This window comes from Sceloporus occidentalis, unplaced genomic scaffold, assembly GCF_023333645.1.
Source record: "Sceloporus occidentalis isolate IW3139 unplaced genomic scaffold, rSceOcc1.0.p SCAF_6, whole genome shotgun sequence".
NCBI lineage: Eukaryota > Metazoa > Chordata > Lepidosauria > Squamata > Phrynosomatidae > Sceloporus > Sceloporus occidentalis.
The window spans coordinates 42,029,285-42,042,030 of NW_028316986.1; the positions used below are offsets into that span (position 1 = coordinate 42,029,285).

The 12,746-nt window shown below is 44.3% G+C and overlaps 1 protein-coding gene across 1 annotated transcript in view; it reads left to right on the forward strand.

The window, feature by feature from the left end:
* Positions 1-12,746, forward strand: part of LOC149310662 (dynein axonemal heavy chain 14-like) — a 352,749-nt gene that overhangs the window by 184,000 nt on the left and 156,003 nt on the right. Inside the window, 2 exon segments of the mRNA XM_089529413.1 lie at positions 6,494-6,625; positions 10,735-10,950. Coding sequence (XP_089385539.1) covers positions 6,494-6,625; positions 10,735-10,950 — 348 coding nt within the window.

Below are 12,746 nucleotides of genomic sequence, written 5' to 3' on the forward strand. Positions count from 1 at the left end.
TCCAGCCTACAATGTTTGATGAAAGTCAAGGGCTGGGACCAAACAGCAGCTTTACAGACATCCTCCAAGGGGACCCTAGTCAAAAAAGCGGAGGATGTCGCTACCACCCTAGTTGCATGGGACTGCACCCTGGCCGGGAGAGGTCTGCCTGACAGTTCATAGCAGAGGTGGATGGTTCCAGCCACCCATTTGGAAAGCCTCTGAGCAGCCACAGGCAGTCCCTGTTTCAGTTCCAAATAGCACTGGAACAGTCTCTTGGAACAGCTCGAAACCACAGTGCTGTCCAAATAGAAAGCCAAAGCTCTCCAAACGTCCAAGGTGTGCAAGCAGCATTCTGTGTCGGTGGTCGGGTTTGAGGCCAGGGTCGGTAAAACAATGTCCTGACACATGTGAAAAGATGACGCCACCTTAGGCAGAAAGATAATGTCAGTATGGAGGACAACCTTATCCTTATGGAACCTAAGGAAAGGCTAATCTCTCCGCAAGGCACAGAGCTCACCGGCATGGCGAGCAGAGATGATGGCCACAAGAAAGGCTGTCTTCAAGGTCAACAGCCTCAAGTCACCTGTGGCTATAGGCTCGAAAGGCTTGGATTGCAAACGACAGCACAGCGTCCAAACTCCAAGCAGGTGTCGGTACCGAGACCGGAGGATAGAGGTTGTTGCAACCCTTCAGGAAACTCTTCACCAGAGGGTTCCTGAAAAAAAGAAAGTTTGCCATCAAACTGAAAATGAGAACAGACGGAAGAAAGATAACACTTGATGGGGGTGAGGCACAGCCCCGAATCCAAAAGTGTCATCAGGAACTCCAACACCACTGGTATCGACACTCGGGATGGAGAGAGGACTCTCGCAGAGAGAAATTCAAGAAACTTTTTCCATTTGGAAGCATAGGATTTCTTGGTGGCCGACTTTTGGACAGCCAAGATTACCGTCCATACCGAGGGAGGTGGTGAGTCTAGGGATGGGTGCTCCATGCCACCGTTGGTTGGTTTTCAATGTCCGGATGCCAAACCTGGCTGTACTGGAGAGTGAGGAGATCTGAACAGATCTCAAGATGGAGAAAGTCTTTCTGGGAGAGGTGGAGGAGGGATGGAAACCACCGTTGTCTCGGCCACCAAGACATGATCAGGATGGCATCTGAATGGTCTCTTGTCATCTTGGACACCACCCTGGAGATCAGTGGAAATGGAGGAAAGGTGTATAGCATCTCTCCTGACCAAGCAAAGATGAACACGTCTCCGAGATACTCCTCTGTGTGCGCTCGGGAACAGAACTGGGGACAGTGGCTGTTGAGAGTGGTCACGAAGAGGTCGATCTGTGGGGTTCCTCACCGACCGAAGAGGTCGTTGACTGTCTTGGGATGGAGCCTCCACCCGTGGCAAACGGTGGAAGACCGTTTGCCACGGGTCAAGTCGATCTCTTCTCCTTGCAAGTGGATTTCTTGGAGCAGAATCCCTCTTGGGATGCACCTTTCCCGGATACGGAGAGTGATGTTGAGCAAGGTCTGTGACCTGGTGCCCCCTTGTTTGTTGAGGTAGTACATAACTGTGGTGTTGTCTGTCAGAAGAAGTATTACATTTTGAAAAGGTTCATCTCGAAAGCGCTCAAGGCCTTTTCCAAAGCACGTATCTCAAGGGCATTGATGTGGAGAGCTTGTTTGTCCAGAGACCACTTGTCCTTGATGAAGAGGCCTGACGTGTGGGCACCCCAACCTTCCATGGAAGCATCTGTGGTCAGGGTGACCTGAGGCTGAGGAGGCAAAAAAGGCATGCCGATGCAAACATTCTGGGAGTCGAGCCACCAGCGGAGCGAGCAGGAAACTGGTCTCCGGACTGTGATCCACTTGGACGGAGAGTTCGTCACTGCATTGAAGGTCGACAGGAACCATGACTAGAGGGGCCGAACCATAGTCTTGCCCATGGAGTCACGAAGGTTGTGGAGGCCATGTGTCTTGGGGCTATTTGGACATCGCTGGCCCTCACTCGCATGTGGGCGAGGCAAGTCCAGACCACAGTGCAGAGAGCATGGAAACGGTCCTAAGGGAGATAGGCGATGCAGTCTTCGGAGTCGAGGATGGTACTGGTGAACCTGATCTGCTTGACTGGGGTGAGATGTAACGTCTCCAAGTTCACCACGAGGCCGAGGAACGAGAGGCGCGACAAGGCGAAGTTGACATCTCTCCATAATTCGTCCTCGGAGGGGGCTGCAAGGAGCCAGTCGTCCAGGTACAGGAAGATTCTGGAACCTCGTTGGAGAAGGTAAACCACCACTGGAACCATGCACTTGGTAAAGACTCTCAGAGCTGTGGAGAGGCCGAAGGGAAGGACATAGTACTGATACATGTCCGGACCGACGGCAAAGAACAGGAACCTCCGGTGATTCTCTGAAATCCCCATGTGGATGTACGCGTCCTTCAGGTCAATCATCACGAACCACAGGCCCTGGTGTAATAAGGGCAAAATAGAGGCAAGAGTTACCATGTAGTACTGACGATAGGCCAAATAGGAGTTGAGGAATCACAGATCTAAAATGGGCCTAAGGCCGCCATCGGTCTTGAGGATTGTAAAATATCTAGAGAAAAAACATCTGGGAGCTTGTGAAGGGTCCAGTGGTGAAATTGTACCCTTTGTCAAGAGAGTGCGTACTTTGTCGAGAAGGGTGTCTGGGGGGGGGGGGGAGGTGGAAACAACAGCTCCAGTTGGAGGGAGCTCTTCAAACTCGAGGGCAGATGATGTCAAGGACCCAAGAGTCAGAATTCACAGTGGCCCAGGTGTCAGAGAAGGGCCTCAAAATGTCACGGAAAGGAGCTGGAGGAGATGATGGAGCACGCAGCAACCCTTCAGGATCTCTTCTTGACTTGGTCAGTATCCTGTTTGTGGTAGTTCTTCTGGTACTGAGCAGGAGGCTGGAGGCAGCCAGAAGAAGAAGAGGACTGGGACGGGTAGTGCTGCCTCTGGTGCTCCTGTTATGGGTGCTCTTGTTTGAAAGGCTGCTGGCCTTGGCCATACCACTGTCGCTGACCTCCAAAACACTTTCAAAAAGAGGGTTGAGAAGGCATGGACATACCATGTTTCTTGGCAGCCACCTTCATATGGTACTTGAAGTTGAGGCGCTTGTCAGTCTCGCGATTGAACAGGCCTGCATCGTCGAACGGCATGTCCTCAATAGTGGCCTTTGCGTTCAGGTTCAGATCTGAGGAACCGCCTCAGCCGCCATAGACTTTGCTGAGTAATCAGTGGAGTGTCAGGCTGAGGTTATTAGCCAGCTCCCAATAGAATGGGCCTCATCTCTGATCTCCATCAGGTCGCCCTGACATCCATCTGGGACGTCCAGAATGATAAGAGAGATCCGTTCCACCAAGCACTGTATGTATGCTCCCATACAGGCTTTGTAATTTGCGACTTTGAATCCAAGAACAGAACAGGCATAGGCCTTCTTTGCCAGGCCATCAACTTTCTTCACCTCCCAGTCAGCAGGTGATGTGGACGTCTTCAGCATGAAGGACTGCTGAGACCCTTCAACAATAGCAGAATTCTGCTTGGGGTGGGCAAACATCCAAGAAAATTGGGATGGAGAAATCCTATACAAGGATTCAATCTTCCTGGTCATGGGTGCCACAGAAGCCGGTGCATCCCAGGAGCGTTTGGCTATCCTTTCCAACGAAGGTAGCAAAGGGATGGAAGCTGGCGTCAGGACCTTGCCATGAACCCGCCTTTCAATCGGGTCGGCGGCATCATCCTCCATATGGGTGATCTGTAGGTCCAACGCGTTTGCCATCTTAATGGTGTGCTTTGCAAAGGTACGGACGTCATAGGTGGGAGACGAAGCACCTGCTTGAAACAGTTCTTGGGGAGAATGTTGAGCAGCCTCATCCGAGGAGCCTGAGTCAACGTGTGATGCATGAGGGTCTCTATGCTGGGACTCGTCATGGTCCGAATCCGAGACGTCATCAGCCATCACCACTTGAGAAGACGAGGGTAACGTCTGGGCAGCAGCAGCAACAGTGGAATGGGGTATTGGTACTGACGCAGCAGAGGCTACCGAAGCAGTTGGTGGTAAAGTGGATTTTAACATCAGTGGGACAGTAGATTTCTGGCCCAAGTGACAATGGACGACATCGTGACTGACAGAGACATAATATTTGTCTGTTTCGCTGTCATAGAAGAAGTCAGAGTCCTCCTGCTGAAGGAAATGCGGAGGCTGGTGAATCTCTGCCTGATGGACTTTTACCCAAGGAACTGGTGTGGGAGACCGCCGACTTCGGGAACAGCCTCCATGAGGTGACATGGCTGGCAAAATGGCAGCTTTGACCTCTTCGTCAGAAATTTGATGGAAAGCCAATGTAGCAGGCAGAGAGGAAACCGAAGCCGAAACCGGTATCCGACGGGTCTGGAGAGATTCAGGTTCGACTGGTACCGACGAGTCCCGTCTGGGTACCGAAGAGGTGGCATGGTCCTTAGAGAACGACCAAACGCCATCAGGAGTCTTGGTTTGGGCTTTCTTGGAGTGAGAAGAGCCATGGAGGGGAACCTTCTCCTGAATCCAAGGGCCTCTTTTTCGAGGAGGATTTAGAGCTTGATTCCCGTAGGGAGCTCGTGTCCTTATCATGGTCCGAATCCTTCTTGGAGCTTGAGTTCTTGTGCTTAGTCTTGTCCTTTTTGGAGGATTTAGACTTGGACTTCGTCTGGCGTGCTCCTTCCGACCCAACATCCCTTTCCAGGACTGAAATGGTGGTGGCACTTGGCTCAGTGAAGGAGCTCTGGGCCACAGAAACAGCAGCCGTAGGTACCAACTCCGAAGCAGCAGGTGCAGAAGAGGAGTGGGAGGCTGTTGGAGGCAAGAGAGCCTGCTGGTATAAGGCAGCCTTGAGGCGAGAGTTGCGATTTTTTTCTGACCTGGGGAGTCAGACTTGTAGAGGGCACAAATCTTGGGGTTGTGAGCCTCATTGAGGCAGAGAAGGCAAGAAGTGTGGGGATCCTGTCCGGGGATCTTACCACCGCACACGTCACACTTCTTGAACGGAGCCGGAGACATCGTAAGCTGAATCAAATTACAAATCGAAGTCGTAAGAACGTACAGATTAGTCAACAATACATGGGTGGGGGGTCAGATCAAGAATGGTCAAGCAAGCCTAGGTCGAGATTTTTTAGATAAAACAAGCGGATTCCAGCAGTGAAGTTCCTAAGCAGCTAATGCAGCGGAAAAAAGGAACTGGGGAAAGAGGGGGAAGGCAGGGGACTTATAAGGGATGGGCAGGGCTACTGCCAAAAAGTTGCAAAGTTAACTTTGCCCAGTGATGGCAGAAGTTTTCCGAGCAGCACTGTGCAGGCGCAGTACAATCCATTTGTATGATTCGCAGAGACCACGAAGAAGAAATATATATATATGGATAAAGAGCTAGAAATAAAGCTGCAGCAACTAAAATGTTGTAATAAGAGGAATAGCTGTCCTAAGTACCCTAAAGGCACCAGATCCCATCTCATCCTGGAATCTAAGCAGGGCCAGGCTCTGCTTAGTACTTGGATGGGAGGCTGCCAATGAAAACCAGGTGCTGTAGGCTTTATTTAAGCGAAGGAACTGGCAAAACCACTTCTTAGTATTCCTTGCCTTTGTTGTTAGCTGTCCTCAAGTTAATTTCAACTCATGGTGACCCTGTGAGTAAGATATCTCCAAGACCCCCATCCTCTCTGCTCAGGTCCTGTAGGCTCAGGCCTGTGAACTCCCTGATTGAGTCTAAACATCTGGCTTGCAGTCTACCTCTCTTTCTGCTGCCTTCCACTTTTCTTACCATTAAAGTATTTTCTAATGAATTGTTCCTTCTTATAGTGTGTCCAAAGTACAACAACCTTAATCTAGTCATCCTAGCTTCCATGGAGAGTTCAGGTTTTATCTTTTTTTACCTTCCACAGTATCCTTAGCACTCTTCTTCAGCACACATTTAAAATGAGTTGATTTTCTTTCTATCTGCTTTCTTCGCTGTCCAGCTTTCACATCTACACATGGTGATGGGGAATACAATAACTTGGATGATCCTTACTTTAGTATCCAGTGTTATGTCTTTGCATTTTAGCGTCCTGTCTAGTTCTTTCATAGCTGCTCTTCCCAGACCTCATCTTATTCTGATCTCTTGACTGCAGTCTTGCATACTTGCTTAAGAGAACCTATGAAATTCATAGTTTCTACTTGTTTATGAAATTCATGGGGTCACTATGACTTGACACACACACACACACATACACAGAGAGAATGCAAATTATACTCCTAATGGTAAATACATCCTTCCGAAGTCACTAAAATGAGTACCCAGCTTGTTAAGGACAATTAGCTTAAATATGCTGTAAATTGCTTAGGGATTGCTTAAATGCACTGATAAGCGATATAGAAATGTATTTGATATTGCTGTGAAAAAGCTTTAATGTGTGTTATCTTTAAATATGTATACGTTTAAGAATGATTGATGTTTCAGAACTGATTTTAAGATATATTTCCAGGCTCGTGTTGGTGTGATGCTAGTAGGCCCTACAGGTGGAGGAAAGACTACCATTAGAACAATTTTAGAAAAAGCATTGATGATCTTACCATTAGTGGATACAGAGAGTAGTACAAAGCTTGATGTTCTTCAGGTAACAAGTTTAATTTTATATTGTTCATTACTTTTAGACCTATTTTTAAGATGTACTTCATACATATTTCTTTATTAAGTACTAATGTCTGATGAGATGGGTTTTTGTGGGGGGTTTTGGACTATGTGGCTGTGTTCTAACATTTTCTTTCCCGTGTAGTTTTTCATGAAATATTCTGATAGTCTTTGCATTAAAAAAACATATTAAGGGATTAGTCTTGCATTCTAGATGCACTATCCATAGGAGTGGGAGTGTCTTAGGCTATGACAAAAACTCCATTATGCTGCCATACTAGCAGTTAAGAGTGTCAAAGAATTCATTCAAACCCTGTGCAGACATAGCACAGTGCCGAAAGAGCACTGTAAAGCCCTGGCGCCGAGATTATCGCGCCCTTTCCAGGGCTCAAAAAAGAGCTGCCTTATGCGGCTCCTTTTCACACCCTGGAAAGGCCAAATTGGGGCCACAGCATGTGGTTGCTGCGCCCCCAATCTGGCTGTAAAAGGAGCAGCTGGAGGCCGTCCCTATGGGGCTGTCTCCATAGCCCCTTGGTTGAATAATTTTAAGTGAGCTTTTCCTCCCTTGGTTGAGGATTTTGAGGAACTCCCTTTAGTGGGGAAGAGTATATATCAGAGAGTGTTTTGTTTTCCTAGGGTCACATTTCTTCTGTTCAGTTCTCTGTTTCATTTTTCTTTCTTTCTTTTTTTAAGACAGAGATACCTACATTGTATCTGTACATATACTTTGTGTAAAACAAGGCAATTTTTAGTTGCCTTCTCATTTGGAACAGCAGCTCTGCTTGTTTTGCCTCATTTAGATTACAAGTTTAGAAGCCAGTATATCAGACTTGGTACTGGATGGAAGGAGCATCATGACGTCTGCCGCGGTGCTTATGATGTCACACTGCGGTGCTTACGAGGAAGCTGCTTAGAGCAGCTTCTTTTTGCTCCCTCGAGGGAGTAAATCAGTGCCACTGCATGCAGCTGCTGCGGCACTGATCTGGGGGAAAAAGAGCTGACATCCAGCCGCCCATCTGTACAGCCCCTTAAACAGCGATTGGCCCAATCAAAATACAAATTCACAATTAACATTTTCACACACATCGCTCTTAAAGAGGCAAGAAAGAGACAATAAGGAGACAATAAAGAGGCAATAAACAGCAACAAATTACTTTTGGGATTTCCGGATGTATGATGTATGATTTGTTGCTGTTTATTACCTCTTTAAGAGCGACATCTGAAAACCTTAATTGCAAATTCACATTTACCTGGCATAATCACTGTTTAAACCCTTGACTGTGTCCAATTTTACCCATGTGATAAAGTCCAGAGATACCATAGTATCTTGGATTTGAATAAGGCAGGAGCTAGCAGCCACTAACTTTCTCTATAGATGCAGCCCCAACCCCAAACACTCAGAAAAAAGAGTTTGGCTAAAAGTCAAAGCCAACAAGGGTGTTTTGGTTGGATGTGGTGGAGGAGACAGCATAAGGTGAGCTTGTGTCTGTTGAGTTAAGCCTCCCCAATCCCAGAGAGCCGCTGCCACTTTTAGCAACAGATGCAGCTAAGGGACAGGAGAAGAGAAGAAGATCCACAAAGTGAACAGATTCTGATTTCTGTTCTGATTTCATCTTGAAGGTGCAAATGACATAGTCTATAAAACACTATGATACATGATAATTTCTCCCAACCCCACTCCTTACCAAAAATCTAATAAATAGTAAGAGTGGGATGAGGGTATGTGATACTTGTGGCTTCACACTAGCCCAGAAATGCCTGGTTTTCTGATCTTCTTCACCTAACAGAGGGCTTGATGCCATTTCAGTACATCCAAACTCTTGCTGTAGGGAGAAGTTTTTACTGTATGGCTTCATACCTAGAGTTTAAAAGGGTAATGTTTTAAAGCTCATGGTATACAATTATTAATACTATATTTGGATTTGACTGTGCATAGAAGGTGATTTTGCCTTCTTCTGCCCTTATGCCTCTTTGCCACCAGAGAAGACATGGCACATGTTAGATATCCTACCTTGTATCCCAATATACCTATAAAGGACAAAGGATTTTGGAGTTTCTGAGTTCTGTTTTCTTTCCTTTTAGGCTACTATCATGGGCTATAAGATGCACATTACAGATTGTTATAAGCCTTCTAGTTCTCTGTTACCTGGAAAGCGCTACAACTTCTGCTTTGTTGTTGTTATTGTGTGCCTTCAAATCATTTCCAACCCTAAGGCAAACCTAACGGGATTTTCTTGTTAAGTTTCTTCAGAATTTGTTGAGCTGCTATTTGGGAATATGTATTTTTGTAAGGCATTCTAGGTGAGGTGCTCTTCCTTCTGTTGCAAGACTGCAAACAAGCATCTGCAAGTGGTTCTGAGTTAGGTATGTGTTTCAAAGAGGGCAGCATTTGCACCTAGTTTGTTAGGGAGCTCTGATATGTCTCACACCAGGATGTCTTCAATCCAATGCTGGAAAAAGGAACATTAGATAATCACTGTAATATGTTTGTTTTCAGCTGTAGATAGATAATATCTTCCCCACGCAGAGTGTTACTGTTGGTGTACAGAAGGATGTTTGTAGGTAGAACCTATCTACTTTTTAACACATTCATTTTTTTCTACTTCTGACTAGAAGTCTTTTTTTTAATGCAATATTACTTTGCCTTTTCTATGTTTCTTTGCTTTCACTTCCACTGATTTTTTCTTGAGACAGACTGTTAGCTAGATCACTGCTCACTAGTGCACTGTTGCTTCATGTGGTGATCTGTAGAACAGTGATGATCTGCCAGTTATTGGTTGCCAGTCCATGGCAAATTTCCAGGAAGGAAATAAATAGTTATACTCAATGGCACTTTGGCAAAAATAATCCTACCTGTCCCTCACATTATATGCCTCGAGAAACACTGCATTTGTGGACACTGCTTACACAATTGTCAACTTTCCTGTTGCGGTGGCAGGAAGGAACATCCAATATCAGGATGTCTTCCATCCATTGCTGAAAATGAGTGTATCACAATGAACATCCAGCATTCCTCTTTCATTTGATTTCATTTTTTCCTTTCGTTTCCCTTCCTCTTTTCTTTCCCCTCCTTTTTTTCCCCTTTTTCAAACACGTTTTAAAAACAATGGCTTTTCAAGCAGTTTCAGTCAACTGTAGCAGCAGCAGGGCAATGCAGATGTTCTAACCAGAAGCAGGCATCCTTCCCTGAATAATACTGAGGAAGAAAAAATAGCTGGGTCTGTAGTTTTTCCACTGTGGAACTTGCTGTGGTACTGAGGCTGCAACCAGCTTTTTAAAAAAGTCATATTAAAAAGCAGTTGAAAGTATTGAAAAAGAAAACAATGTATGAAGGTACTCTCCCTAAGTGGAATCTCACAGATGGAGCAATAAAAAGGCATCTATTTCAGTCCACCTCAGTCTAATAAATTATGTATAGGGCTTCATTAGGGGCGGCATGGAGGACCATACCGGGTGACACCTTGGGGGAATGGGGAGTGGCATCACCTCATGTGTTGGTGGGAAGAGTTTCCCTTCCAAGTGTGAGTCTCCTCCCTTTCCTGCCTGGCCAGAAGCTTTGCCACATACAGAAAGGTTGTGGGGCAGTAACCCACTCCCACCAGTGGCTGCTGGTAGGAAAGGACTGCCTTCCAGGTTCGGCGGTTCTGTTGCTTGGGCAGGAAAGCAAGTCCCAATTGGCCAGCAGTTCTGGAAAAAGCTGTTGAAGAGAGAAAGGGGTATTTAAAAACGATCCACACCAAGTGTGAAATATACTGGGTATGTCCGTGGTTTAGGCTTTAAAATTTTACTAAATGTCACAGTAGTAATGAACACTGGCTATGAAATCTATTCCATTTATTTTTGGTACAAATATGGGACATCCAGAATTCTATAGTGTAAATATTTCATTACAGCTGAAATCTGTATTTGTGAAAATACAATGCAATTAATATATTCCAAAAAGATTAATTAATCACAGATTATGCACAACAGAATACATTTAGCTTTTCTGTTCTCTTTTTCCTTTAATGTTTGTACTTGCAAAAAAATTAAATATTTATTTAAATTTAAATATTTATTATTTTAAAGAGAATCAATGAATATTTTTCTCCTCAGAATTCTTCAAAGAGAGGAAAAATAGATACTTTTGTTATAAACCCGAAATGTGTCACTCTTGGCGAACTTTTTGGAGAAACAAATCCCAGCACAATGGAATGGTCAGATGGTTTGCTGTCATCAGCAGTTCGAAGTTTTGCAAAACTTGCAGTCAGAAAACCTAAAAAGAAAGACACAAATCCGTGTAGAAATTCTGAAATGCTAGACTTATATACAGTGAGTTCAGCACTTTTGTAATTATAATAGTATTAACATTTGATGTTAACATTTGATTTTAAACATACTTTTGTGTTGTACTATATTGAGGTGGACAACTTGTAACCCTCAGATATTTTTGGATTTCACCTTCCATAATTCTTCCTAGCTAGGGCTGCTGAGGCCCTAAGTGTCCATTATGTTAAGTATGTAATCCAGGTTTCCTGTCTGAAGAACCTTTTATTTGTTCAGACTAACCTAGCAAACTGCATTTTCTTCATCTATTTTCTGCTGTTTCTTCAGATGTAGCCATGTTAGTCAGCCTCAGTGAAAAAGAAGGGGGGGGGGTGTTTCATGACACCTTTAAGTTTAATAGATTTATTTTGTGGGTTACAGTCCAGTTCCTCAGTTAATTATGGAGTACAGTATACAAGTCTTGAGTAGATATACATTGTTACTACTTTTTCTTGTTTACTAGTGTCTTGTGGTTAAAATGTGATTTTTTTCCTCATGAGAACATATTAATTTTATGTAAAACATTTGTGTACTCCAGATTTGTTGGGGGAAAGGAAAAACATTTATGGTTTAATGCTAGAGAGTAACTTTTCAATAGTTCATGAGCAGTAACAAGTGATTTAAACTATGCATGGCATTCTCACTCCCTTCTTTTTTAACTTGGAGATCCAATTTTTTTTTCTGACTTCAAAGTTTGAGGTAAAACATGTCCCATCCCAATACTGGGGATCCAAAAAATCAGTTATGGTGATTATGGTTATTTATATATTTATATAAAGAAAAACTGTTACAGGGTGTTCTGTCAAGATTTATTTAGAGAGGGTTTGCTATTGTCTTTTTCTGAGGCTGAGCCAATCTGAGTTTCCCAGTGATACCCAGTGGGTTTCCATGGCTCAATGGTAATTTGAATCCTGGTCTTCCAGAGTCCTAGTACAACACTCAAAACACTCTACCAATCTGGCTCTTCAATTATGCTAATTTTCTTTATAAAACAAATTTAAAGTGACTTGCAATAAAACCCTACATTACATAGAACATGCTAAAAACAGTGCAGTTAATTCAGTCATACAGAGAAATTAAAAGCAAGATAGAATCACAGTTTTAACTTATATTATATTAAAAGCTTGGAGAAATTTAAAGATCTTAGCAATTCACCTGCTTTACAATGAGAGACCTTTCTAGGGTTGAATTTTGTAGGCTTTGTTGTTATTAAATGATGTGGCTATATTGTCTTTTTTAAAAGTGTGATTCCATGTGACTCAAGTGATTTAATATATATTTTAGGGATGAAGCAGATGGGCAGCCAAGATCAGCCAGAAGCTGCTTCCAGCACAATCGTCCCAGGGCCATGACAAACACATGCCACAGCCCCAAGGGCACCTCCTGCCACAGTCCCAAATGGAACATGACAAGGAGTGTGTGGGGGGAATGCTCCTTTTGGAGCTGGTTTTGGGTTGCCTTAGGTAGCCCTGGTGCAGCTCCGGAGCAACCTTCAGGCACTCCAGGGGTGTGCATCATGTAAACTCTATGCCCCTGGAGTGGGCAGAAGCAGCTCCTGTCTGCCCATCTTTTTCGGGCATATATCTGAAACAACATGTGGTAGGCAAGAAACGTTCTACAAATATAGCATGAAATTAATTGAATGTATGGTTTTGTAATTGTAGAGATTTGTTGCTACCCAGTTCACTCAAGGAAATACTAATAGGACTTTACTGGGTTTTAAAATGTAGTAATCAATTTTCTATTCAACATGCTAACTTTATGTTGTAATCTGATTTGTAATGTAATTAGTCTCATCTTTG